Source organism: Falco biarmicus, chromosome 4 (assembly GCF_023638135.1).
Source record: "Falco biarmicus isolate bFalBia1 chromosome 4, bFalBia1.pri, whole genome shotgun sequence".
Taxonomy (NCBI): domain Eukaryota; kingdom Metazoa; phylum Chordata; class Aves; order Falconiformes; family Falconidae; genus Falco; species Falco biarmicus.
In genome coordinates this window covers 61,179,631-61,205,093 of record NC_079291.1, presented here as the reverse complement: position 1 = coordinate 61,205,093, position 25,463 = coordinate 61,179,631, and the positions used below count along the sequence as shown (strand labels likewise).

At 56.9% G+C, this 25,463-nt stretch overlaps 3 protein-coding genes across 3 annotated transcripts in view; 1 reads left to right on the top strand and 2 right to left on the bottom strand.

The window, feature by feature from the left end:
• SETD2 (SET domain containing 2, histone lysine methyltransferase) overlaps positions 1–13,430 on the top strand; it is a 66,313-nt gene extending 52,883 nt beyond the window's left edge. Inside the window, exons 15-21 of the mRNA XM_056338460.1 lie at positions 679–1,354; positions 2,228–2,362; positions 2,953–3,092; positions 5,736–5,847; positions 11,942–12,022; positions 12,236–12,337; positions 13,124–13,430. Coding sequence (XP_056194435.1) covers positions 679–1,354; positions 2,228–2,362; positions 2,953–3,092; positions 5,736–5,847; positions 11,942–12,022; positions 12,236–12,337; positions 13,124–13,285 — 1,408 coding nt within the window. The 3' untranslated portion in view covers positions 13,286–13,430. The remainder of the gene's footprint in view (positions 1–678; positions 1,355–2,227; positions 2,363–2,952; positions 3,093–5,735; positions 5,848–11,941; positions 12,023–12,235; positions 12,338–13,123) is intronic.
• Positions 13,431–15,261: 1,831 nt separating this feature from the next.
• On the bottom strand, positions 15,262–17,449 carry LOC130147817 (death domain-containing membrane protein NRADD-like). Its single transcript, XM_056335540.1, has 4 exons — positions 17,333–17,449; positions 16,411–16,579; positions 16,198–16,337; positions 15,262–15,665 (listed from the first exon to the last, which is right to left on the bottom strand). Exons 1-4 carry the CDS (start codon positions 17,427–17,429, stop codon positions 15,364–15,366), a joined length of 708 nt encoding a protein of 235 aa, XP_056191515.1. The 5' UTR covers positions 17,430–17,449; the 3' UTR covers positions 15,262–15,363.
• Positions 17,450–18,856: 1,407 nt separating this feature from the next.
• LOC130147816 (D-serine dehydratase-like) lies at positions 18,857–23,319 on the bottom strand. The gene is given in 8 exon segments (XM_056335539.1): positions 18,857–19,633; positions 19,737–19,842; positions 19,911–20,100; positions 20,200–20,321; positions 21,562–21,748; positions 22,493–22,773; positions 23,165–23,277; positions 23,279–23,319. Coding segments are annotated over 8 exon segments (1,125 nt in total). The 5' UTR covers positions 23,315–23,319; the 3' UTR covers positions 18,857–19,543.
• Between the last annotated feature and the right edge of the window lie 2,144 nt (positions 23,320–25,463).

Here is a 25,463-nt window from a genome sequence, read left to right as displayed (position 1 = left end):
CTCTAAACAGAAACGTGCTGTTTGTAATTCCCTTGTTCTTTGTCATGTCTGCAAATGCGCCTGTGTCTGCAGCTCCAATGCCAGGGGAAACCTTAGACAAGAAATTTGGGGTACTTTCCCCATTGCTGAGCTGCTCTGATCTTTGGGAGTGAAGATGTTGTGGTGTGAGGTGCACCTTCTTGGAGAGCCTCTTCCAAAACCCATCTGTTCTGGTCCCGCTTCGGGAAACCATGGCAGAGGGTCTCCAGCACGGGTCCTCAGCCTGCTCAGGGGGCACCCTGCTTATTCCACCCTCTCCTCGGGTTCTCTGTTGGCCCTTGAGATATTGCCTCCCCTCTCCGGGTGTCTTGGTGCTACCCAGCAGATCTTCCAGACAACCGCTGCATCTTTGCATCACCATTAGCTTCAGCACCGAACTGAAGTTGGTAAATCCAGTGGGACCACTTAGCTCATCGTCTGCCCTCATGGACAAGTGGGACCAGTGGATGTTTCTCCTCCCTATGAGTTGCCATGGTTGGTCAAGTGCCTGAAAACAAATGTTTTTAGGAATTGTTGCTGCTGTTGGGCATTTGGGCCCCCAGTGTCTGCTGCCATCAGTGGTGGCTGTTTCGCTGCTGGAGCCCTGGACCTTCAGGTTTCTGAGGTCTCACGAAACCTTCTCTTTTCATCCTCTCCCAGGTATGACACACCAGCATCTTCGAAGAAGAAAGCCCGGCTTAAGGATCGCAACAAGCTGTCCACAGAGGAGCGCAGGAAGCTGTTTGAACAGGAGGTTGCCCAGCGGGAAGCCCAGAAACAGCAACAGCAACTGCAAAACCTGGGGATGACATCCCCCCTGCCCTACGACTCCATGGGCTACGGCACGCCCCACCACAGCTTTATCGGCTACCCGCCTGGCTACCCCATGCAAGCCTATGTAGATCCCAGCAACCCCAACGCTGGAAAAGTTCTGCTGCCCACGCCCACCATGGATTCGATGTGCTCGACAGCAGCATATGAACACCCACAGACCTTGGTTGGGCACACAGTAGAACCAACCCTAACTACTCCTCAGCCGGTACCAGTAGTCCAACATGTAGCAACGACGATGGAGGTTACGACTCCACAGTATGTAGCACAAAGCGACACCGTGGTCCATCAAGAACCCAATGTGGCCGTCCTGCCCGTGGCTGCACCGGGACCAGTGCAGAGTCAGAGCTACGGGGTTTGGGATTCCAGCCAGCAGACTGTAGCAGTACAACAGCAGTACTCGCCAGCCCAGTCTCAACCAGCCATATATTACCAAGGACAGACCTGTCAGACCGTTTATGGTGTGACATCTCCCTACTCACAAACGACCCCACCGATTGTACAGGTAATTTCTATTTCAGACAAGGCATGGCGTGAAAACACCCACAAAACGAAGGGTACCAGCCTGCAGCTGGGAAAACCACTTTATTTGCTCACTCTTTGCTAGTGCTCTTAATGTTAGAGCATCCTGCTTTGCTCTGATACTAAGCTGCAGTAGCACTTCTCTGATGACTTCCCATGCAAGGGTATGAGAAAAGCACATTTAAGTAGGGTATTTTCCATGTACAAATGCTGTAGTTGTTGGAACCAAGCAGGAGTTTACAGCTTACAGAGATTATTTGTAACCTGTTTATAGAAGTTAAGTTGGTTTTTTGATTGTTGATTCCAGTGAATGGGATTTCTGCATAAGAGCTTCCACTGTCATTGACCAAGTAAGCAGTAAAATGCAGGGCTGTGAGTTTGCCTTCCATTGGCTTTTAGAAGCAGAGTCTGGAGCTACCAGCTTAAACCAAACAAAAACCCCAACAGATCAGCTTTCTTTATCGGTTTTCTCTGAATTACATGTCCCCTTCCATCAGGCTCAGTCTGGAGCTCCAAATGACTATGCTAAAGTGGTTTCTCCTTGTGCTTTGTCTTCATTAACAAGGATATTGGTATTCAGCATCTTGCCGATGCCTAGTTCTTCCAAAAACCGAGACATAGGCAATTGTACGACTCCGGGGACAGCAAATCGGCCAAGATTGTTTGCTTGAACCCCGCCTCAGTCAGTGGTTATTGCTGTTTGGTTTGGATGTTATCTTCTACTAGTCCTCGATGACTGTAATCCTCTTTTGGCCTCCATGATTTGATTCCCAGTAAGGGAAACTGTACTGTGTCCTCCAGTGAAGGGCTTTTTGCTAAAGCAAGCTGACTTGTGATTCTCTGTGCTCCATTTCAGAGTTATGCCCAGCCAGGTCTCCAGTACATCCAAGGCCAACAGATTTACACAGCTCATCCGCAGGGAGTCATTGTGCAGCCACCGACAGCAGTAACTACAATTGTCACAGCTGGGCAGCCTCAGCCCATCCAGCAGGTAAGGCTTGGTGGGTCAGACGGGATGGGGAGTGTTCATCTGCATCTGCTTTGGGTTTGCGTGATTCCCCGTGGCTTCTGGATGCTGTGAAAGCATTGGTGGTACCAGCCAGAGGACTTTCACATGCAGCAGCATGCTGGTATCCTTCAGGATGCTGCTTTTCAGGCTGGATGTGTGCATCGGATGTGTTTTGGTGGGATTTGAGCCCAGATCTTGTGTTCAGGGCTTTCTGCCGGCACATCTGAGAAGGCTGCATATGGGTGGGTGTGTAGGAACTCCATGACTGCTTTTGCTGCTGAAGCCTCTCCATCAGAAATGGTGGCTTTGGCATCCACTACAGAGGATTTAAGAGCAGGGGTGGTAAAGCGGCTGTATTGCAGGCTCAGGGTGTGGTTGAGTGGGTGCTTGGGGTATCTGATGAAGAACTAGGGGAAGATCCTGTCCCCTACTTCTTGGGCCAACACTAATGTAATTTTTAAGTTTTACCTTCACCAAAGTCATTGTCATGGGGGGAAGAGGTGTCAGGGTTGCCCTGAGCACTCTCACGACCGCTCACGTCTTTCTCTACACCTGTTCTGTGCTATTTTCAGCCAGAGCTTGTGGTGACCAATAACCTCCTGGACTTGCCTCCACCATCCCCTCCAAAACCCAAAACAATTGTCCTCCCACCTAACTGGAAAACAGCCCGAGATCCAGAGGGGAAGATCTACTACTACCACGTGGTAACAAGGTAAGCATGATAACGAGGTGAGCGTGGTAACAAAGTGGGCGTGATGGCTGCATCAGGGCTGGAGTTTGATGGCTCAAGTGAAGGAATTGGGTGGAAGAGAAATGCATGTTCAGCCCTCAGAGTCTCATTAGGCACTGCAAAGCCTGTACCCAGCAGGGTGCTGCTCATAAGCTGGGTGGGTGGGAGGCTGAGATTGCTCAAAACCTCTCCTTCACCCCCGAAAATGTGGCCCAGGGATGGAGCCCTGTTTTCTGCAAGCAGAAGTGCAGTGATAGCACTCGATTTCCTTGTGAACAGTGACTCCAGCCGTGCATTGAGTTGTAACCCGCTGTGATAACACGGTGGTGAGGAGCTCCGCTTCTGACGATCTGATTGCAAAAAAATAAAAATCTCATCAAAGCAACATATTTCTCCCCAGCATCTTAGTCAAGTCGGATTTAAATCCTTTGACACGTTCATCGCTCTGCCTGAATATGAGGTGCCCCACGCGGTGCTGAAATAGCAGCAGAATTAACAGGTAGAGAGAGACCGCGTCTGCCCTTCATGCTCTGAAAGATCCATGGGGCTCTGACGGCAGTGCCAGGCAGATAACCCCGCTCTGTGGAGGTTTAACGCGTGTGCGAGCGTTGCAGCGGGTGTGCTGTATGAACAGGAGGTCTTTGATGCCTCAGGGATCCGCTGGGATCTGCGGCATGTGGCATCAAAGGGTTTGTCTTCTCACCCTCGTTTTTTCTGCCTTCAGACCTCTGGTCTGTTCTAAAGCAAGAAATAGTTTCCCAGTGTTTTCCTCACACCTTTGTGATCAGTTTTGGAAGGTACCGAGTTTTTTGATCATTACCTATGAATTCATATAAAATTTATATCATGGATTTTAGACTTACGAAAACAATTATTATTTTTTTTAACTTTCAAACTCCATGTGAGGTCTCTGTGGGGATCCACCTCTCTAAAAGGTTACACCTGAGTATTTTGTTACATGTCCTGACTGTCTTGATATCAGTTACTGTTACTTGCACACATTTCTTTGCATCAGTTGACCTTTTCAGTCCCCTGTTTGGACTTCTTTCGCTGCCTTACACATCCAGAGTTGCACCAACAGCAGAGCAGGAGAGCTTCAAACCCCAGGAAGGAAAAGAAAACAGCCGAGCAGGAATTCGTGATTTGTGCTGTGGTTTGGAAGTCTTGCAATGAGACGAAGAGACGCAGCTGAGCCTTCCCCCTTGGCAAGGAATGCCTCTTCTGTGCATCTTCTGCAACTACATGAGAAGCCACTAATTGAATATAATTAATCTTGAACTTTTTCAAGGAACACATGCTGGAAGATTTCTTTCAGTTCTTCTTTTAACTGTGTATCTTCCAACAGAATGGGGCCAATACAGGAAAGGAAATCTTACTTGTTAGGTCTTCTTATTTAAATATTTTGTTCTACTTGGCAATCAAATTAATAGTGGTCCAAGCTCAGGGATATTCAGCAGTATCTGGAGAATCAAGTAGCATGGTGAAGCACCTGGGGGCTTGTTGAAATAAGACTTTCATGCTTCCCCCTAGCATGTCCTGAAAAGTAAAAAGCCCTGAAGTGGGACAGGGTTTCTGATACAGGTCAGAAACCTCCAGAAATTCAAACCAGCGGCTTCTTTTGATGCAGGCTTTCAGGATTTCTTTGTATTGAGCTGAAGAGCACACATCCTGGCTTCACACAAGAGTCAAGAGATGGCAAATAGTTGCCATTTTAGGTCACCTCCAAATCTAATGAGGTCTGGGGAGCTGTCCTTTGCATCCCTCTTGTTTAGCCTGTTTGTGACTGAGTCCTCTCACCTGATGGAGAGTCCCATACTTGCCCTAGTCCTGCAAAGGCAGCGGTCTGTCCTCTTGGCCCTGATTTCTCCTAGTTGTGTTCCTCCCCTGGTCAATGGTGTTTCCTCCCTGGCACTGTCCTGTATTTGCCCTTGGATGCTGATGGCTTCCCACTCCCCTCTTCCAGCCTTGAGGAAATGCAGACCAGTTCTTCCCATCCTTCCCTGGTTTGAGCACAGCGGGGCTCTTCTCTGAGCATTGGCCTGACAAGCCCATGCAGGCAGGCTCTGGTGGCTTCTTCCCATGTGCAGTGAGCCAAGCAGAGCTCTAGCCCTGTGTTTAGCCTCTTCTAGTGTATGGATGAGATGAGCCTCGTGGCATCCCTTCAAGCTCTTGCTCCTTCCTGTGGCCTTTCTCAGGATCTTTGATCTGCGTCCTTTCCTCGATGGCTGAGCACTTGGCTTTGAGGTGTCTAGGGCTGACCCTCGCTCTGCATGAAACAGCACCTTCCCCAGCCACTCCGCTGTGATTGCTCCCATCTTTCCACGCCAGAATCACTGACCTTCTTTATTTCATGCCTGGGATAAACTTCCCTTAATCCCACGTTGAGCGTCAGCAGTGATGGGAAGTGTGAATTCCCTTTTTTGAGTTCTTGCTTGGCTTTAGCCTTCTCCGACTTAGAAGCCTACTCAAACTCATGAACAGCAAGATAGGGCCATGCATTACACCCGTGTTAAGGGTTTTGGTGGTCAGTGCAGACCAGGTGTTCCTGCTGATGGGACAATCGATAAGCAGGTACTAGTTATTTTTAAGAGGGTGATGGTCCTCTGTCTCTCTGTCTTCCTCCAGGCAAACCCAGTGGGACCCTCCTACCTGGGACAGCCCAGGGGACGATGCCAGCCTTGAACATGAAGCTGAAATGGACCTCGGGACCCCAACATATGATGAAAACCCCATGAAGGTAAGTGTGGGGTCAGCGAGGGAAACCGCTTAACATCTCTGGCAGACCACACGGATAATCTTGTCCTTCAGGGCAGGAGCAGCGAACGCCAGGGCTGTTGCTGAGGTCGGTATGGACTTGGGGGAATGACAGTGACCCAAGATATGCTGTAGTGGCTGTACTGACCATAGGACCACTCTTTTTGTGCTTTTTAATAGTGGTAGGGGATTAACAGAGTTAAGTTGTTCTTTTCTTGCCACTCTGGAACACCTGATGAAATACGCTGCGCTGCCTGGTAGCTGCTGAAGAGCAGCTTCCCCTTGTTGCTGCCAGGTTTAGCCCTGGTGACAAATACTCAAGCAGAGATTTTTGTGATGCTCTCACCTCCTCGTCCTTCTGGGTGCTGGCTTGGTAAAGACCCCAGTGTACCTTTGGTTACCTCCCGAGCTGTGCTGACCGCGGCTTGGATGAACACAGGCTTTCTGGGGGCGGCTGGTGTTCTGCCCTGGATGCCAAGCATTACTGCAGCCTCATGTGTGGAGATGACCTTATAACTGGCCAAAAAAAGGGGGCAGGAAGGGGGATATCACTGAAATAGGAAAAACTAAGTGTGGCAGTAGAAGAGCTGGGAGCTCTGTGTTGCTTCCACCACCAGCTGCCTTTCTGCTTTCCTGGTGAATGCTGCAGAATCTCCACCGCTCCTGCTGTCAAAGGTTAATGCCTGTGAGGATGGAGCTGCTCTCCAAATGGGACTTGATTTTCAGTTAGGTCCCTCTGTGGCCACAGCCACCTCAGCGTTCTGTGGGAGGGGACTTGGCTGAGCCCCCCTGGGGATATGTCTGCCATCGGTGTGTGTTTCCAGCTCTGCCAGCTCTTGCAAAGCAGGGAGGGCAGAGTCCAAGCAGCAGCTGCTGAGCCCCTGTAGATAAATCACCCTGTATACCTTCCTGATTCTCTAAAAAGAAGAGAGGAGAGCTGCAGGGAGAAAGGTTTGTTGGGTTATAACTCTTCAGGAGCAATTCTCTCGATGCTTGGGTGATGCCCACATACCCGGTACTAATTTTGCTGTAGGTACTGAAGGTGTTGTCTGTCCTGCAGTGCCCAGGAACATCCCAATGTGCTGCGATCACATTTCGCATGTGTTTCACAGGATCCCAAGTGTTAACCCAATCCCTGTCACACCCCTTGAGTACTTCAGCCGGGATTCCTGGCGAGTTCAGTTAAACTGTATTATTTACAAATGTTTCTCTCCCTGTGAAAAAAGTTAATTAGAAAATTCACTAAGACCTGGCACAAACTGCTCAGCCAGGGAGTCTTTACTTCTGCAGAGGAATCCAGAAAAGCTTTTTAAATGATATTTTGTGCCTGGGTCAGCATCATGGGTACCCTGCTGGCATCCCCTGTGGTTCTGGTTGGATCCTCAGTGGGCAAAGGAGCAAATAATCATGGCACTGGGAGGATTCATAAACACACAAGTGTCCTGGGCTCACTGGGGCTCACTGGATCCCTTAGGTGAGCTACAGGTTCAGTACCATGCAGCGACCTTGTGCTGCTCTGGCTGAGAACTCCCTTTATTGTGCTCAGCAAAAACATAAAAACTGACCTCGTGCAGCTTTGTGAACATTCCAGATGACTCAGGCTGAAAGAAAAATATTTCTAATTTGCCCGTTTTCTACAGCGCGTTGGGCTTGGATGGGAAGGGCTTGCCCTGTGTTTGCCTTGGGTTGATCCCAGTTCATCTGCGCTTGCATGTTGCTTCTGGATTCGGGTTGCAGATTGCTGTTGAAGGATACCGGCATGCAGAGCGAGACGCGAGAACCTATTTATCAAACAGACCTTCATTTTAGGCTTTAAGGCGAGGTTTGTTCATCTGGAATAGCCATAAACTGCATCCCCATGGAGGGTTTGCTGCTCTAGCTGTATGAGGTAAGGCTTAGTGGTGTGGACCAGTCTGGAGATAGAGAAACGTCCTTGTAATGAGAATGAGATGCTGAGAAGAAGGTTGGGCTCTTCTGATATAGTTGTGCTGGTGCTTTGCACCCCGGGAGTCTTTTCCCCATGGACTGAGGGTCTCGGTGGTGCCTGCGACTGCAGAGGGAACAGCTAGGAAAGATGCTTCTGTAAATGCGGGCAGGCATTTACATGCCAGATTCAAAACCTCTGGGATAAAAGAGATGCCGAGGACTGGGGTGATGCTTGACAGGCTTCACCTCAGAGCAGACATGAGCTGGCTGTTTCTGCCGGTTTTCAGTGCTCACTCAAACCCCAAAAGCCCTATTTTCAAGTGCAAAACTTCTCTGAAGCCATCAATACCTCGTTCCTAAATTAATAGCGGCCATGCAGCTTTGGCTGACCTTACGGTGATGTGGTTCTTACTCACTTTAGAGCTTTAAATCTTTTTCTTCTTGGCCAGGATGGCCTGAAGGTTGGGTTTTTCCCTGTCATGGAAATAACATTGAATTCCCCCATGGTCATAGCTCGCTCACCACCGCCTCCATAGTGATGCTTCCACCCTGAAATTGTAACCACATTCCTTGGATTTTTTTACCCTCCTCCTCCCCACCCTGCACCTTTTCCAAGAGGGATTAAACCCGCTGGCATCACGGCTCTGGCCATCCGACAGCTGCTGTGCTATTCCTGGTGTTCCCCAGCCACGAGGCACCGCTCGTCCTGGCGAAACACTTGCATCGGCAGCGACTGGGGTATTTTATTTCCTCCGGAGTGTGTTCAACATGCTTCGGAGCATCATCTGCTCCCTTCCTGATACCCTCAAAGCCCCGGCATGGCTGCTGTTGCTGTGGCTGGTGTCAGCAGTGGGTGAGGTTGCCTGGGGCTCGCACACCAGTATAGTGATTTTGATGGAAAGGCATTCGAAGCCACGCTTGCTATTTCCCTTTAAAGCACATTTTTAAACCTGCTTTTCCCCTTGGAAGAGGGGTTTCATGAGAGAGTGGCCTGGCAGAGTGCTCAGGGAGGCTGGCACTGGCATGGGGCTGGATGCCAAAGTTTTGGTGTTCTTTTAAGATGGAAAAAGCCCGGATTTATTGCACGGATGTGTTTGTGTCTCTGCTTATTGGTACCCTGCGGAGAGCATGGAAAAGCCAGTATCAGTGGAGCAGATTCCAGCAGCCTTATCCCATGCTGCTGGAGGATTTTGTTGTCCCCCCTGCACAGGCTCCTCCGAATTTCCCAGCGCATTTGGCTTCTTGCTCCCCTCCCACCATCACCCCATCCCAGGCTGATTTTCCCCTAACAGCATCTGCTGGCTTCTCCATCCTCACCTCTTCTCTGGAGGGTTTTTGCATAAAGCAGCAAGGCTGATAAATGTGAATACCACCATTTTGGGGGTCTTTTCCTGTGTTACAGGTTTCCTGGCAGGCAGCATGGCTTTGAATTACAGGAGCATTTTGGAGGAGCTATGGGGGAAGCGCTGTGGTCATGTCAATGCAGGCTAAAGCCCTTTGATAAGGAAGTTTTAATGTTAAAGATTAATTTTAACATGAGGAGAAATCAGCATCTTTGCACAAGTAGTAGCTTAGAAATACAGTTTCTGTGTCTACTCATTTTTCCCCTACAAATTTTGGCACTGGTTTTCCCCCCACTCTGCATGCTGTGGCCGAGAGGAGCAGGATTTCACATGAGCTGCCAGGCGGTGCTGGTTGCCTGGTGCTGGCAGCACTGCCTATGCTGGGGCAGCAGCTTGGTGGGCATCTGGTGTTTGGCCTGTCCTTGCTCCGGTCCCCAAAAAGTGCCGTTTTCCCCCTTCCAAGTCACCCCCACAGCCCAGGTGGCTCCCACGGTCGGGGGGGAAGCGATGGAGCTCAAAATCCCAGGAGCATTTAGCCCCAGGCTTAACCCGACCAGGTAAGCTTTATTTTTGCATTTACTTCCTTTACACATTTATTTACACACCTCTTTATTTGGTATTTACAGCGCTTCCCTGCAAACTCCAGACCTGTCCTTGGCTCTACTGGGGCAAGCTAATTAGCGCTGATAGTTTATGACATCCTCTGAGGGCTACGTTAAAATCCTGTTGTTACCAAACTGACCCATGTAGAAAATACTCCTTTCTTGTGCGGGCTCGGGGAATTAAGAGGAATTGGGGTGTGCTGGAGATGCTGGGGTGGTGGTGGTGGAGAAGGGCTTGGTGATGGAAGGTGGCAGGGCTTGGTGACACCATGGTGCCGGAGCCGCGCCGGGAGCCAGCAGGGAGCCATCTGCTCCCCATCACTGGCCTTTTGATGTCAGTCCCTGAGCTGTGGGCAGGGAGCGGTGAGCTTTGATGTGTGGCCAGCCCAGAGACGCACCAGCGCTTGCTCGGGACAGCCCCCAGCCATAAAACTTCCCTGTGGGGGGCTGATCTAAGTCCCACTTCGCTTTGCTTATGGGATTTTGCAGCTCTGCCCTCCAGCCTCGGCCAGGCGTGTCTGTGGGGTTTGAAAGGGATGGGATGGCTCCTGCTTTTTCCAGTGTTCAATACTTCAAAAAACTGAGTTTTTTCAATTAAAAGAAATAGCAGGGCACTTCTAAAGAGCAGAAGGAGAGGGCAGATCTCCCTCCAGCTTTGCAAGCCTTTAACAAGCCTTTTTGCGCTCCCCATCTTTAAAATCCAAGTTGTGATAACTCGCGGTACCCAAACCTCTCCTGATAAAGCACTGGAGGAGAGATGCGGCTGTTTGCTCTCTTAGACTCTGAGGAGGTCACAGGCCTTGAAGGCAAAGCCCATAGGGATGGGTGGGAGTGCGGGGGAGGTAGGTGTTGAGCTGGTGGTGAAGGGATGCAGTGGGTGCAGTTTCTACTCTGTTAATATCAGCAACAAATTAGATCAGCTGGTGCTTGTGCTCTGTGGGATTAGTACTTAGGGGAACAGCCAGAAATTCCTATAGAATTCCCTTTATCCTTCAGTGATCACCTGTAGCTAAAGAGAACCTGTTGTAAACGCTCACCAGTGGGGTCCCAGCCCTCGCAGTGCTTTCAGCATGAGGGCTGATGGCGTGCCAGTGTGCCGGCACACCGGGCAGGCGGCTCCAGCAGGGACGGTTCTGCCGCAGTCGGTAGCTGCCACCGAGCGCCTGGTTTAATGGGCTGAGTAAACGAGCTTGGCTCAAACAGCCGCCAGAGCAAGGCTGGGACAGTGCCCCCCCTGACCCGGGGGTCCAGCCGTGCTGGGTCCATCCCTGTGAGTCATCGTTGTGCTGGTGATAAGGCTTGGACATGGGTGAAATAAATGGGGAGGGGGGAACCTCAGCTTTCTTCCTGCCTCACCTCCAGCTAAAGACCCCACTGCAGGGCTGGCCCTCCCCTCCAAACCAGCCTGACTTCCCCAGGACCAGCTCATGCCCTTTTTCCAGCTTTTTTTCCAAAGAAAATGAGCGAGGAGTGGTTCCATGCCTCCCCAGGAGCTGTGCCTTCCCAGCCCAGCAGTGTGGCTGGAGTGTGCCAGCAAGTGTGCCCGGATCAGACTGGGAAGCACTCTGGAACTGGGCTGAGGAGTGTGCTGGGATCAGACTGGGAAGCCCTCTGGAATTGGGCTGGAGAGTGTCCCAGGACCAGGCTGGGAAGCGCTGGGGGAGCACACCAGGACTGGGCTAGGAAGTGTGCCAGGGTCAGGGTGGGGAACGTGCCAGTGCTGGGCTGGGAAGCTCACCAGGATGAGGTTGGGAAGCGTGGTGGGATTGGGGTGAGGAGCATGCTGGCATCAGGCTGGGAAGCACACTGGCACTGGGCTGGGAAGTGCTGGGACCAGCCTGGGGAGTGTGCCTGGTTTGGGGTGGGGAGCGTGCCGGTGTTGGGCTGGGAAGCATTCCAGCACTGGGCTCGGAAGCGCACTGGGAGCAGGCTGAGAAGGCTGGTGGGATTGGGGTGGGGAGTGCACCAGGCCTGGGCTGGGAAGCTTGCCAGGACCAGGCTGGGGAGCGTGCCAGCATCAGGCTGGGAATTCCGCTCACCGGGACTGGGCTAAGTGTGCTGGCACTGGGCTGGGAAGTGTGTGCTGCCCACCTGGCTGTAGGACAGGGCTGGGTGGTGGGACTGCTGTCCCCAAGGTGGGGACAGGGACTGAGCAAGGGATTGCCCCAGGGAGCATACAGCATCCTTTTTTTCCCCCTCTCTCCAGTCTTCCAAGAAGCCCAAGACAGCGGAAGCAGACACGTCCAGCGAGCTGGCCAAGAAGAGCAAGGAAGTGTTCAGGAAAGAAGTGAGTTTCCCCAGTGCCCTGCGGGGTTTTTCACTGTCCCACCCCAGTGACATGTCCGAGGGGGACACTGGTGTGGGGTGCTGGGGCTCATTGTCCCACGCAGGTGACACTGTCATGGGGCACCCGCTGCTCGGGGTGCTGGGGTGCCCCTGGGAAGGGGCGGCGGGGCTGGTGAGCGAGGGCAGGGCTGGATCTGGGTCTCCTCTCCCGCAGATGTCGCAGTTCATAGTGCAGTGCCTGAACCCCTACCGCAAACCCGACTGCAAGGTGGGGCGCATCACCACCACGGAGGACTTCAAACACCTGGCACGCAAGGTGACAGCGGTGGCACGGCTGGGGACATCCCCTCTGGACCCGGGGAAGGGGGGACTGCAGCGCCCCGGCTGCCGGCTCAGATGGGGCAGAGAAAGGGCAATCTTGGGGGAACAAGAGCTGGTCCGTGGGGAATCGCAGCAAATAGTGGGGGAGTAATTGGGGAATAAGAGCAAAATTGTTTGGGGAATATTTGGGAAAAAATAGCAAAATAGCTTGGGAAGTAGTTGAGGAATAATAGGGAGTATTTGGGGAGTAAAAGCAAAACAGCTTGGGAAGTGACGGCAAATACTGGGGCTATTTGGGGAATAATAGTAAATATTTGGGAAATAGGAACAAAAATAGCTTGGGTAATAGTTGGGCTATAATAGCAAATATTTGGGGAATAATAGCAAATATTTGGGGAATGGTAGCAAATAGTTGGGGAATAATAGCAAAATTGTTTGGGGAATAATAGGAAATAGTTGGGGGAAAATGGCAAATCTTTGGGGAATTATAGCAAAACAGCTTAGGAAATAGTTGGGGAATAATAATAGCCAATATTTGGGGAATGTTTGGGGAATAACAGGAAGTATTTGGGGAATATTTAAGCAATAACAGGAAAATAGCTTTGGGAGTATTTGGGAATAACAGCAAAATAGCTTGGGGAATATTTGGGGAGTAATAGCAGGTATTAGGGGAACAATAGCAAGGATTTGGGGAATAATAGCAAAATAGCTTGGAGAATCCCCAAGACTGAGAATACTGGGAATAATGGTGGGTATTCCTGGCCGCACCTGTCCCCTGCAGCTGACTCATGGCGTCATGAACAAGGAGCTGAAATACTGCAAGAACCCGGAGGATCTGGAGTGCAACGAGAACGTGAAGCACAAGACGAAGGAGTACATCAAGAAGTACATGCAGAAATTTGGGGCCATCTACAAACCCAAAGAGGACACGGACCTGGAGTAACCCCCACCACCACCCCAGCGATGCCGGGTGCAGCCAAACCTTGGAATACCAGGATTCGCGGTTTTAAACCACCAACCTGTGAATTTATTATTTTTTTTAAAAAAAAAAAGGAAAAAAAAAAAAAGAAAATAAACTTTGTTCCTTATGGCGTGAGGCGGTTTGTGCTGCCGGGGCAATGCAGAGGAAAACCCGGGCTGTGCGACGCGAGGCTTCGCCGGCTGCCCCCCCCCGCGGTGCTGGCGGTGTGCACCCCCCGTGTGTCACCAAGCTCTGTATTATATTTTAACATATATGTGAATATATTGATAATTTGGGTTTTTTTTGTTTTGTTCTTTTTTTTTTTTTTTTTCTTTTAGCCCAAGTTGTGTCGATACCACGGGAACAATTTGTAAGGATAGTTTTGGGGTTATTGTTTTTTCTTTCCCGCCCACCCCCCCCCGGTTGTTTCCTTGGTTTTATTTTTGGTTCTGCGAGGTTTAATCTGTTTCCATGTAAATATTGCAGAGCGGGGCTGCCCCTGGATTTCTGGCAGGCCTCATGCTATGTTGATAAGATTGATTTTACTGCTTAAATCATTTTACTTTATCCAATTTTTACGGAACTTTTTATGTAAAAAAAAAAAAAAAAAAAAAAAAAATAAAAAGAAAAATGAGAAAAAATCAACACTGGACCCGGCCCCGAAAGAGGTTTGGCAGGGCCAGGGGGGTGGCCGAGGGGACCTGGTGGTGGCACTGGTAGAGACACGGTGGCCTGGCACGTTGGCCCGTCCCCTCTCGCTTGGGGACCCCCTGTCACTCGGCATCCTCATGAGCCCTGAACCTCTGTGGGGCGGGTGTTGGGGTGCCTACGCATGTTTTGGGGTTAAACTGGTTCTTTTCCATCATGCAGTGTCCCCCCGTGCCACCTGCCTTGGGGTCTTTTGGGGAGTCACCCACCCACCCAGGGCCACCCACACCCCCCTGAGGTCCTTATGGGGATGGGTGTGGGACATGCGTGGGGACACACGGATGCCTGGGGACACGCTTGTGGGAGGACACATGGACACCTGAGGACACACATCCCAGTGATGCTCTTGGGGACGCACATGGATGCCTGTGGACACATGTCCCCATGAAAGTGCTTGTGGGGTGACACAGACATCTGGGGACAGACACCCTGGGGACGCACAGACATGCATATCTTGGTAACATGGACACCCAAAGTCACACATCCCAGGGACACACACTTGTGGGGACACATGGACACCTGAGGACACACATCTCAGGGACACCCAAGGACACACATTTTGGAGACACATGAACACCCAAGGGCACATGTCCTGATGACACATGGACACTTGAGGACACATCCCAGGGATACGCACTTATGGGGACACATGGACACCCACGGTCACACATCCCAGGGAGATGTGCTTCTGGGGACACACAGACACCCAGGGACACTCATCTTGGTAACAGGGACACCTGAGGATGTGTGTCCTGGTGGCACATGGAAACCCAAAGACACACATCCTGGTGACACACACTTGTGGGCACACAACCTGGGGACACATGCTTGTGGAGATACACGAACACCCAAGGACACACGTCTTGGTGATACATGGACACCCAAGGACACGGATCACAGGGACGTGTGTTCTGGTGATACATGGACACCCAAGGACACAGATCGTGGGGACACATGGCCACCCAGGGACACACAGCCACCCAGGGACACACAGTACTGGTGACACAGACACCCGAGGACACAGATCATGGGGACACATGGACACCCAGGGACATGTAGTTCTGGTGACACATGTGCGTGGGGACACATGGACACCCAGGGACATGTGGTTCTGGTGACACAGACACCTGAGGACACAGATTGTGGGGGTACATGGACACCCAGGGACATATGCCCTGGTGACACACGTGTGGGGACACCCCTGGGACACGCGGTTCTGGTGACACAGACACCTGAGGACACGCCCCTGGTGACACATGATGACACGTTTAATGCCCCCCAGCACACCCTCGCTTTACAGAGGCACGACGCAGTGGGGCGCGGGCAGCGAGCCCCCCGGGGGGCCGTGGCGGTCACAGGGCAGAGGTGGCGTCCCCGGGTGCCACCAAGCGCCGCGCAGCGTCGTGGCGGCCGATGGCGGCAAGGGCCTGGCACAAGGCCTCCGGCGTGGCGCCCTCGGCCCCGGCCCAGGCGCTGAGCAGGGCGCGGGCGGGCGCCCGGCTGCGGGCGAAGGCGCCGATGGCGTCGGGCCCGAAGCCCAGGCGAGCGGCCAGGCCGCGCCAGTCGCCCCCGGGCCCGCCCCGCTCCAGCAGCCGCTCCAGCTCCTCCCGCCGCTGCGGCGGCACCGGGCCCTGCGCGGGGGCGGCCGGGGGCGCTGCGGGGGGCACGGTCGGCACCCGGCTGGGGGGGCTGGGCGCCCCCCGGGCTGTGGGTGCTCCCCGACCCCCGCTGGGTGCTCCCCGGGGTGTCGGTGCCCCCCGACCCTCGTTTGGGCGTTATTTGGGCTGTGGGTGCTCCCCGACCCCCCTTTGGGTGCCCCCCGACCCCCCTTTGGGTGCTCTCTGGGCTGTGGGTGCCCCCCGACCCCCATTTGGGTGCTCCCCAACCCCCGTTTGGGTGCCCCCCGACCCCCGTTTGGGTGCCCCCCGACCCCATGTGGGCGCTTCCCAGGACACAGGTGACCCCAACCCCTTTTGGGTGCTCCCTGGCCATGGTGGCACCACCATCCCCCCCCGGGTGCTCCCTAGAGCTCCCTGACCCACCAGGTCCCCAACCCACCAGGTCCCCAGGGACAGACGACCCCTGACACCCCACACCCCCCCCCCCCCCCATCCTGATGACATCAGGGACATCCCCCTCCGCCCCCCCACGGACGCCCCAAGCACGTGGCGGGGGTGGGTGCTCACCGTGCTGGGGGGGCTCCTGCAGGCTGGGGGTGTCGAGGAAGACCCCGCTGTCACCCTGTAGCTTCTCGCCCTCAGGCACTGTCCCCACATCCCCTGCCCGTGCCTTGGCCAGCTGCTGCTTCTGCCTACACGTGTGCCAGCTGCCCCGGGACAGGGGTGTCACCCGGGGGGGGCAGGGTGCTGCCCCCCCGCCCCGTGACCCCCCCCACCTACCACTTGAAGGCCACGTAGGCGAGGAGTCCCACCACCACGGCGGCCAGGAGGGAGCAGTAGACAGGGATGATGTCCTTGCCGCCGGCCTCGGGTGGCGGTGGCACCAAGGTGGGGGTGACACGGGGGTCCCCTGTCACTGGCTCCATGTCTGCGCCCTCCAGGTTCTCACCTGTAAGAATAAGGGGTGCCCCCCCCCAAAAAAAAAAGGTTAGAGGAGCCCTGGCTATTCTCCACCCTTGCCTCAGTTTCCCCTTGCAGGTGGTTCGGGGGGAGGGGACCTTAAATATGTTGGGGTGGGGTGGGGGGTGTCCCCAATGCACCCCAATTTTCTGTGCCCCCCCTTCCATGGTGCACAGCACCCCAGAGCCACACGTGGGGGAAACTGAGGCACAGCTGCCCCACCCCCCACCCCCACCCCAGTGAGCCCCCCCCCACTGTGCCCAGGAGGGGTAACAGCCGTGTCCCCCGGGTGCGCGGGGGGGGCTGAGTGGGGGAGGGGGGTGCTGGGGGGAGTGATGGGCGGTGTTGGGTGGGGGCAGTTCTGAGGGGCAGTATACTGGGTGTGGGTGGTGGGTGCTGGGGGGGCACTGGGTGGGAGGGGTTCTAAGGGGGTGCTGGGGGGAGAGTGGGTGCAGAGTGGGTGCTGTGTGGGTGCCGGGGGAGAGGGTACTCACTGTGGGTGTGGGGGGTGTGGGGGGAGGGGGGTACTCACTGTGGGTGCGGGGGGTGCGGGGGGGGGTACTCACTGTGGGTGCGGGGGGTGTGGGGGAGGGGGGTACTCACTGTGGGTGCGGGGGGTGCGGGGGGGGGTACTCACTGTGGGTGCGGGGGGTGTGGGGGAGGGGGTACTCACTGTGGGTGCGGGGGGTTCGGGGGGGGTACTCACTGTGGGTGCGGGGGGTGTGGGGGAGGGGGTACTCACTGTGGGTGCAGGGCTGGCAGTGGGTGTCAGCGCGGCCACAGGGCTCAGTGGTGCCGAAGCCGGCGGGGCAGGGGGTGCAGCACCCCCCCGCCGTCATCCTCCCGCTCCTGCAGCCCCCAGCCCCTGCGGCACAGCGGGGGCTGCCTCAGCTGCCCGGAGCCCCCACTGCCCCCCAAAACCGACTGTTACACCCGGGACCCCCAACTGCCCCTCCCGGGACACCCCAACTGCCCCCCAAGCCCCGCTGCGAAACCCCCGCCCCCCCCCAACGGTCACCCCAAACCCTCACTGTGCCCCTCGCCCCCCCCCCCGCCCCCCAAACCCCGCTGTGTAACCCTCGGGACCCCGAACTGCCCCCCCGGGACCCCCCAACTGTCCCCAAACCCTGCTCTGCCCCCCCGGGACCCCGAACTGCCCCCCCGAGACCCCCAAGTGCCCCCTGGCCCGGGGCCCCCTGAGCTCCCGCTGCGGGGGGGCGGGGGGGGGGGGAGGGGAATAAAGGGAAAAGAAATAGCAAAAGCAATAATAAACTAAATAAAACGAAGAAAGCGAATAAACATAGGGTAAGCGAGTAGAACCAAAAAAGAAACATGAAATAAAATACATTGAAACGAAATAAACCGAAATAAAATGAAATGAAGGGAAATAAGGGGAAATGAAGGGAAATAAGGGGAAATGAAGGGAAATAAGGGGAAATGAAGGGAGATAAAAAGGGAAATAACGGGAAAAGTATGAAATAAAGTGAGATAGGATACGAACAGGATTAAAGAAAGTAAAATAAAATACAAATAAAATAAAATGAAAGAAAAATATATAAAAATGAAATAAACGAAAATAAGCCAAAATAAAATCAAATAAATCAAACCAAACTAAACCAAACTACAACAAAAAAACCCCAAAATAAAACAAAACAAAATAAAATAAAACTAAAACAAAACAAAACAAAATAAAATTAAACAAACCAAACCCGAATGACACACACGGCGCACAGCACCACCCGCGCCCCCAGCCCGAGCGCAGCAGCCCGGGCGGGACAAAGGCGCCGCGGCGGGGCGGAGCGGGGGCAGCCGGGCCCCCCCGCCCCGGGCCGAGCCGCTCCGATCTGACCCGAACCGACCCGGCACCGCTCGGCCCCGCTCCGCCGCCGTTCGCCTCCGCTCGGTCCGGTCCGGCCGCGCTCGGCTCCGCTCGGCTCCGCTCGGCTGGGCTGGGCGCGGCCCGCCGCGGGACGGGACGGGCGGGGAGCTCCGCTATTGGCTGCGGGCGGGGCGGTGGGGCGGGGCTTATCGTGTAGCTCCGCCCCCCCGGCTCGGCGGTGCCGGTGGTAGTGGAGGGGGGCGCTCCCGGGGGTCTCAAGTTCGCGTCCCGCCGCCGCTCCCCCGGCCCACACCGGCCCGACTGGGACGGGACTGGGCCAAACTGGGCCGGAGGGGGTCGCTTTCGCCCGGTCACGCTGCGACCGGGGGGACGGTGTTCCCCCCCTGCCTGTCCCCTCCCTGCCCCGGCGGCGAAAATGCCTGGAGGTGGGAGAAGCAGCTTTATTGGCGCCGGGATGGGTGCAGCACCCTGCAGGGGTGCGGGGGCAGCACTCCAGGTGGGTGCTGGCCCGGTGTGGTTGCAGGGTCTCCACATGGGTGCGGGACCCAGCGTGGCTGCGCAGTCCTGGCGTGGGTGCTGGACCCTGGCACGGGTGCAGCACCCCAGCATGGGAGCGATGCCTCGGTGTGAGCACAGCACCCTGGTATGGGTGCAGGGGTTCGTGGGGTACAGCACCCCACCTGGATGCAGGTCCAGTGTGGTTGCAGGGTCTTAGCATGGGTCCAACACCCTGGCATGGGTGCAGGGTCTCCATATGGGTGCAGCACCCTGGCATGATGCAGGACCGCGGTGTGGGTGCAGCACCCTGACATGGGTGCAGGACCCTAGCGTGGGTGCATGGGCTCAGCATGGGTGCAGGACCCCAGCATGGCTGCACAGTCTTGGCGTGGGTGCAGAGTCTCTGAGTGGGTGCGGCACCCCAGCACAGGTGGAGGGTCTTGGCATAGGTGCAAGACCTCGGTGCAGGCACAGGACCTTGGCGTGGGCACAGCACCCCAGCGTGGTTGCATGGCCTCGGAGTGGGTGCAGCACCCTAGCATGGACGCAGGGTCTTGGCACAGGCGCAGGGTCTCGGTGTGGGCGCAGCACCCCGACAGCTCCCCGCTCTCCTCCCTACCAGCCGCGGACAGGGTGCCAGAGCTCCACCACCTTCCCCACGGCGTGGACGTAGTAGACGGGGTGCATGGCGGCGGTGGCACAGGCCTGCAGCGGGGAGGGGTGCTGAGCCGAGGGGCTGCGGCACGGTACAGCACAACACGACATGGTACCGCGTGGCACAGCGTGGCACAGCAGGGCGGGTACTCACATGGAAGGGGATGAGAGCCAAGACGCTGCCCAGCGGGAAGCGCTCAAAATCCAACTGTCCATTGATGGCTTCCACCTGGCCGTGCTCCTGCGTCAGTCCCACCAGCCTGCAGGGACATGGCATCACGTCCCCACCCATGTGTGTCCCCCCCCATGCCCCTGCCCTGGTGCCCACCTGAGCTGGGGGTGCCCCTCGATGGCGGCGCAGCCCATGGGCACCTGGTCGCGGCCGTGGAGGCTGAGGGCCGCCCACCCACAGTCCACCAGCAGCTGGTTGCGGTGCGGGTAGTGACCGATGACCCTGGTGAGGACACGGATGGCCACCTCCTCCAGGTGACAGGAACCCAGCAGGGTCTGCTGAAGGTCTGGGAGAAAAGGGTACTCAGCTCAGGTTTGGGGTGCAGCCCACCCTGGGGTGTGTGTCACACCATTGTTGGGGAATGGGGGGGTCCCAATCCACTCACCATAGAAGAGGTAGTTGCCCGGGTGGAGCTCGGTGAGCTGGGCCATCTCCGGCACCGGGTGGCTGCAGGACGGTGTGGAGCCGATGGTGGCCTGGGGACATGACACCCCTGCCTGCCGCAGCCTGCCAGCACATGGGGACCCTCTGAGCATGGCACCCCAGGTACCATGGGAGCAGGACCAGAGGTGGGTCCCTCAACCTCAGACACCATGTGGAACAAGATCAGAGGTGGGTCCCTCACCCCAGGCACAATTCCTGCACAGGAGCAGGAGCAGAGGTGGATCCATCACTCCTGGGTGCTGCCGGAGCATGAGGAGGTGGGTCCATCACCCCTGGGCACCATGGAGATCAGGACCAGAGCTGATGCCTCAGGGAGTCCCAGATGTACCAGGAAGCCCCCCAAAATGTTTATGGAAGCCATCCAGATGTGGCAGACACCCCCCCGCAATGTGCCAGGAAGACCCAAAAATGTACTGTGGAGCCTGCCAGATGTGCCCAGATGCCAGCCAGATGCAATAGGGAGCCTCCTCAAACACTCAAGGCAGGTAACCCCCCCAGATATGCCAGAGCGCCCCTCCCGATGTGCCTGGGACCACCCCCAGATGTGGCCTGGCATCCCCAGATGTGCCTGAGATCCCCCCATATGAGCTGGAAATCTCCCCAGATGTGTTAAAACATCCACAAATGTTCCAAGGCACCCCCCCCTCTGTGTCAGTGCACCCACAGATGTGCACAGGAGCCCCCCAGATGTGCCAGGGCACTCCCAGATATGCCTGGGACCCCCCCAGATGTGTTTGGAACTAGCCCCAGATGTGGCAGAGCTGCCCCCCCCAACTTTGGGGGTGGGGTGGGAGCTGGGAGGGCAGCAGGTTTCCTTGTGTGCCTCAGTTTCCCCATTGAGAAACAGGGCCACAACCAGCTGGGGTGGGGCTGGAGATCCCCAGGGACCATGTCCCTGAGCAGGGGTGTTGGGGGTCCCAAGGGACCCCAGTGCCCCCCCCCCCCCCCCCCCAGCAGGAACCATCCAGCAGCAATTCCCTCCAGGATGTAAAACCTCTCTGGGACAAAAGGGTGACAAAGTTGGGGAGGGGAACAATGACACAGGTCACAACCTGCCACCAAAGCCACATCAAAGTTGACCGGAACCACCAGCATCCTCCTCCAGCACCCCGGGGGGCTTTGTAGGGCCCCCTTTTATGGGGGTGATTTGCATTTACAACCAGCCACCGGGGTTTTATAGGCTGGGGGGAGGGGGGCACCTACACCCCATGGTGGTCAGCTTGACACACCCATTAAAAAAAAAAAAAAAAAAAAAAAAGAAAATTCCCTTAACCCTGCCCATGCCTGGGTTTGGGACACTCACGCGGTGACGAAGTCGAGAACAGCGGCGGTGGTGGCCCGGGCGATGGATTGGATGGCTGGGACATCACGGCAGCCGTAGGTGTCCCCACAGTGAGCGTAGACCCCCACCAGTGTCACCTCCTCTGGAGCGTCCTGGGCGATGGCCCGTGCCAGCGCCATGGCAGCGGGGTCCGTGGGCCGCACGCCGGCTGCCAGCCAGGGGGACAGTCCAGGCATGGCTCAGGGGTGCTGGGGGGGCTCTGGGGGCCTGTGCTGGGGTGGGGTGGGGATGGGGGATTGTGGGGTGGGGGGATGTGGGGCATCACCCTCCATGGAGCACAGTGGGGGGGTAAGGAAGAGAAAATAGGGTTTCGGGAGGGGTGGGTGTCCCACCACAGGGGCTTTGGGGCACCTCTACCCCATGGCACATCCTTGAATAATGACTTTGGGGGGCAGGGGGTTAAATACCCCATCCTGATGGAGCTGCTGGGGGGACACGGGGCACCCCTCCCCACAGAGCAACCTTGAACAGTGACTTCTGGGGGGGTCTGCAATGCCCCATCCTGGTTGAGATCATGGACTGACATGGGGCATCCTTTGCTATGGAGCATCTTTGAAAAGTGACTTTGGGGGGGGGGGGAGGGGTTTAGGTGCCCCATCCTGCTAGAGATGGTGGTTCTGGGGGCTTTGAGGGACGTGGGGCATCCCTACCCAATGGAACCTCCTCAAAGAATGACTTTGGGGGTGGGTGGGGGCTTCAAATGTCCTGTCCTGGTTGAGATGGGGCTGGGGGGGGGCCATGGCACATCCCACCTCCCAGAGCATCCTGGGGTGAAAACACCCTTGGAGAAGACACGTGATGCCCCATCAATGCCTCCCCCCACCCCAACACACCCCAGGCGCTAGTGGGGTTTCACGGGGGGCTGCTTTTGGTGGGGCAGGGGGTCACCTACCCCTGCCATTCCCGCAGTCGAGCTTCAGCCAGACGAGCCAGCGCTTGCCGGGGGGCAGTGGGTGCTGGCGCAGGAGGGCCAGGGCCTGGGGGCTGTCGAGGAGGAGCTGGAAGGCCTGGAGGCGCTGGGCCAGGGCGGCACACTCCTCCAGCCGCCCCCCTGGCAGCGGGTAGGCGTAGAGGATGTCATCGAAGCCCCCCGCCGCGAAAAACCGGGCTTCGGCCAAGGTGGAGACCACGATGCCTCGGCGGGTGCCACCTGTTGCCAGCTCGGCACCTTCTCTGGGGGGGGGGTGGGGGTGAGGGGGTGATAGGGGGTGCTGAGTGGTGCTGGAGGGGATGGGGGGGATGTTGGGAGGGATACGGGGAGGATGCTGGGGGGAGGATGAGGGGTGCTGGGAAAGTTGCTGGAGGTATACTGGGGTACTGGAAGGATACTGGGGGTGAAGTTGGAAGGCATGGAGAAGGAAGGGGGATGCTCGGAAGGATGTTGGGAGGATGCCGGAGGAATGATGGGGGATGCTGAGGGGGTGCTGGGAGGATGCTGGGGGGATACTGGGAGGCTGCTGCTGTAGAAGGTGAGGGTTGCTAGGAGGATGCTGGGGGGCAGGTTGAGCAGTGCTGAGGGAGAGGATGGGGGATAGCGGTGGGGGGTTTTGAGGGGCACACTCACAGTGTCTTGTGGGTTTTGACATGGGGGCGCAGGCGGAGGCCAAGGGCCCGGCAGCGCTCCTGCATGCGCTCGGCATTGCGTCGCACTGTTGCCTGGTCCAGGGTCAACGCTGGGGGTGGGCAGCTGCTCCAGGGGGGCTCCCAGCCACATGCTGCTGCTGTGGGGAGCAGACAGGGAGTGGGGGTGGGGGGTGGGATGGGGAGCGTGGGGGTGGGCTGCCCTGCAGCCACTAAACACCCTAAACCTGTACCCCCCGTGCATCCCCCCAGAAAAAACCTGCACCCACCCTGGACTCATTTTGCATCCATGCCTACATCCAGCCCTGCATCCACCATGCACCCAATCTGCATCCCCCACCCCCCCAAACCTGCACCTGCCATGCACTTCCTCAAAAAACCCCATGCACCCACCTTGCACCCACCCTAGACTCATCCTGCACTCAAACTTGCACCCACACCTGCACCCACTGTCCCCCCAAACCTGTACCCCCATGCAGCCCTCGAAAAAAACCTGCTCCCACTCTGGAATCACCCTGCATCCATGCCTGCTCCCACCCACGTCCACCCTGCGCCCAGTCCAGCCCTGTGGGCACAGCGGTGGCTGCTGGGGATCCCTGTCCCCTGGCACTGCTGGGACCCAGCACCAAGGGGTGCTTTGGGTGGGGGTGTCCCCCCCTGCTGGGCACGACTCTGGGGTACCCTTGGTCACAGCCAGACATGGGGACTGGGACAGCTGGGACTGGGACATTTGGGATGGGGACACCTGGGTCACCTTGGGCAAGGACACTGGGAACAAGGACAAGTGGGGCTTGGACACCTGGGACTGGAATATGTTGGACTGGGATATGTGGGACAGGGACACCTGGGACTGGGAGATCTGGGACTGGGACACCTGGAACGGGGACACCCGAGTCCCCACAGGAATGGGACATGTGGGACTGGCGCACCTGGGATAAGGAAGTATGGGACTGGGACAGCTGGGTCACCTAGGATAGGGAGACTGGGAACAGGGTCACCTGAGACTGGAACAGATGGGACAGGGACACTGCAAACAAGAACACTTGGGACTGGGACCTGTGGGAATGGGAAACTTGGGACTGGGACACCTGGGATAGGGAGACTGGGAACAGGGCCACCTGGGACAGGGATGCCTGCAACTGGGCCACCTGGGCCCAGGACATGGGGACAAGGACACCTGTCCAGGCGGGACGGGGTCACCCTGGCCCCCCAGCAGTGGGACCTCAGTCCCCACTAGCACCCGGGGCACCCACCAGCTGGCTGTCCGGGGCGGAGGTCCCGGTGGGCCCCCCAGCCCCCAGCCCTCCCCCTGCCCACCTGTCCGTCCGTCCATCCATCCCACCGTCCAGCGCTGCGGCTGCTCCCAGCTCCCAGCTCGGCTCGGGTGGCTCCGGTGGCCCCGCTGGTGCCCGCTCCACGTGATGACATGGGCACCAGCAGCCAGCCTTGGCCGGGGACAGAGGTCACCGCCGGCCTTGGGGCCTCCCCGGGGGTGGCAGGGGCAGGGGAGGACACGGCGCCGCGGCCGGGGACACTCAGCCTCCCCGGGACAGCATGGGGACAGCCTGCCAGATCCCTGGGGACAGTGGCCGGCTACAGAGCCCAGTGCCCGCAGGGGGTGGGGGGACAAGGAAGGCTGGCTGAGACCTTGCACGCTCGTGCTACATGTGCACAGGGCTGTAGAGACCCCCCGTGCTCGTGACACGTGGGTGGGCGGCTGCTGGGGTCTGGCACGTTCACGATACGTGGGCACAGGGCGGCCGAGAGCTGAGGCCACACGTGCTCGTGACACGTGCGCCCACGGCCGCTGAGAGCCCAGCTGCCCCGGCCTCGTGACACAGGGGTGCACGGCCGCTGAGACCCCCCCCCGCCTCGTGACATGCCAGCACCTGGCTGCTGAGACCACCCTACGCTCGTGACATGGGTGCACAGCTCCCGAGACATCCCACCCTCGTGACGTGTGGGTATGCAGCTACTGAGACCCCCCACGCTCGTGACATGTGGGCACAGGGTTGCTGAGACCCCCCATGCTCCTGTCACACAGGCACAGGGTTGCTGAGACACCCCCCCCCACTTGTGACATGTGATTTCCTGGCTCTTGAGGCCCCCCCCAGTCCTAACACGTGCACTACCGAGACCCCCTCACGCTCATGACATGGGTACACGGCTGCCGAGACCCCCCACACTCATGACACATGGGTATAGGGTTGCTGAGACCCCCCATGCTCATGACACATGTGTGCAGCTACTGAGACACCCCCTCTCCCATGTCACATGGCTGC

Excerpts from the sequence above, each read along its gene's own strand:
- LOC130147817 (XM_056335540.1), bottom strand. The coding sequence starts at position 17,429 with ATGACGGCGGGGGGGTGCTGCACCCCCTGCCCCGCCGGCTTCGGCACC. Across the intron at positions 16,338-16,410 it reads GCCTACGTGGCCTTCAAGTG|CTGGCACACGTGTAGGCAGA; the intron begins GTAGGTGGGGGG and ends GTCCCGGGGCAG. Across the intron at positions 15,666-16,197 it reads GCAGGAGCCCCCCCAGCACG|CGCCCCCGGCCGCCCCCGCG; the intron begins GTGAGCACCCAC and ends TGCCCCCCGCAG.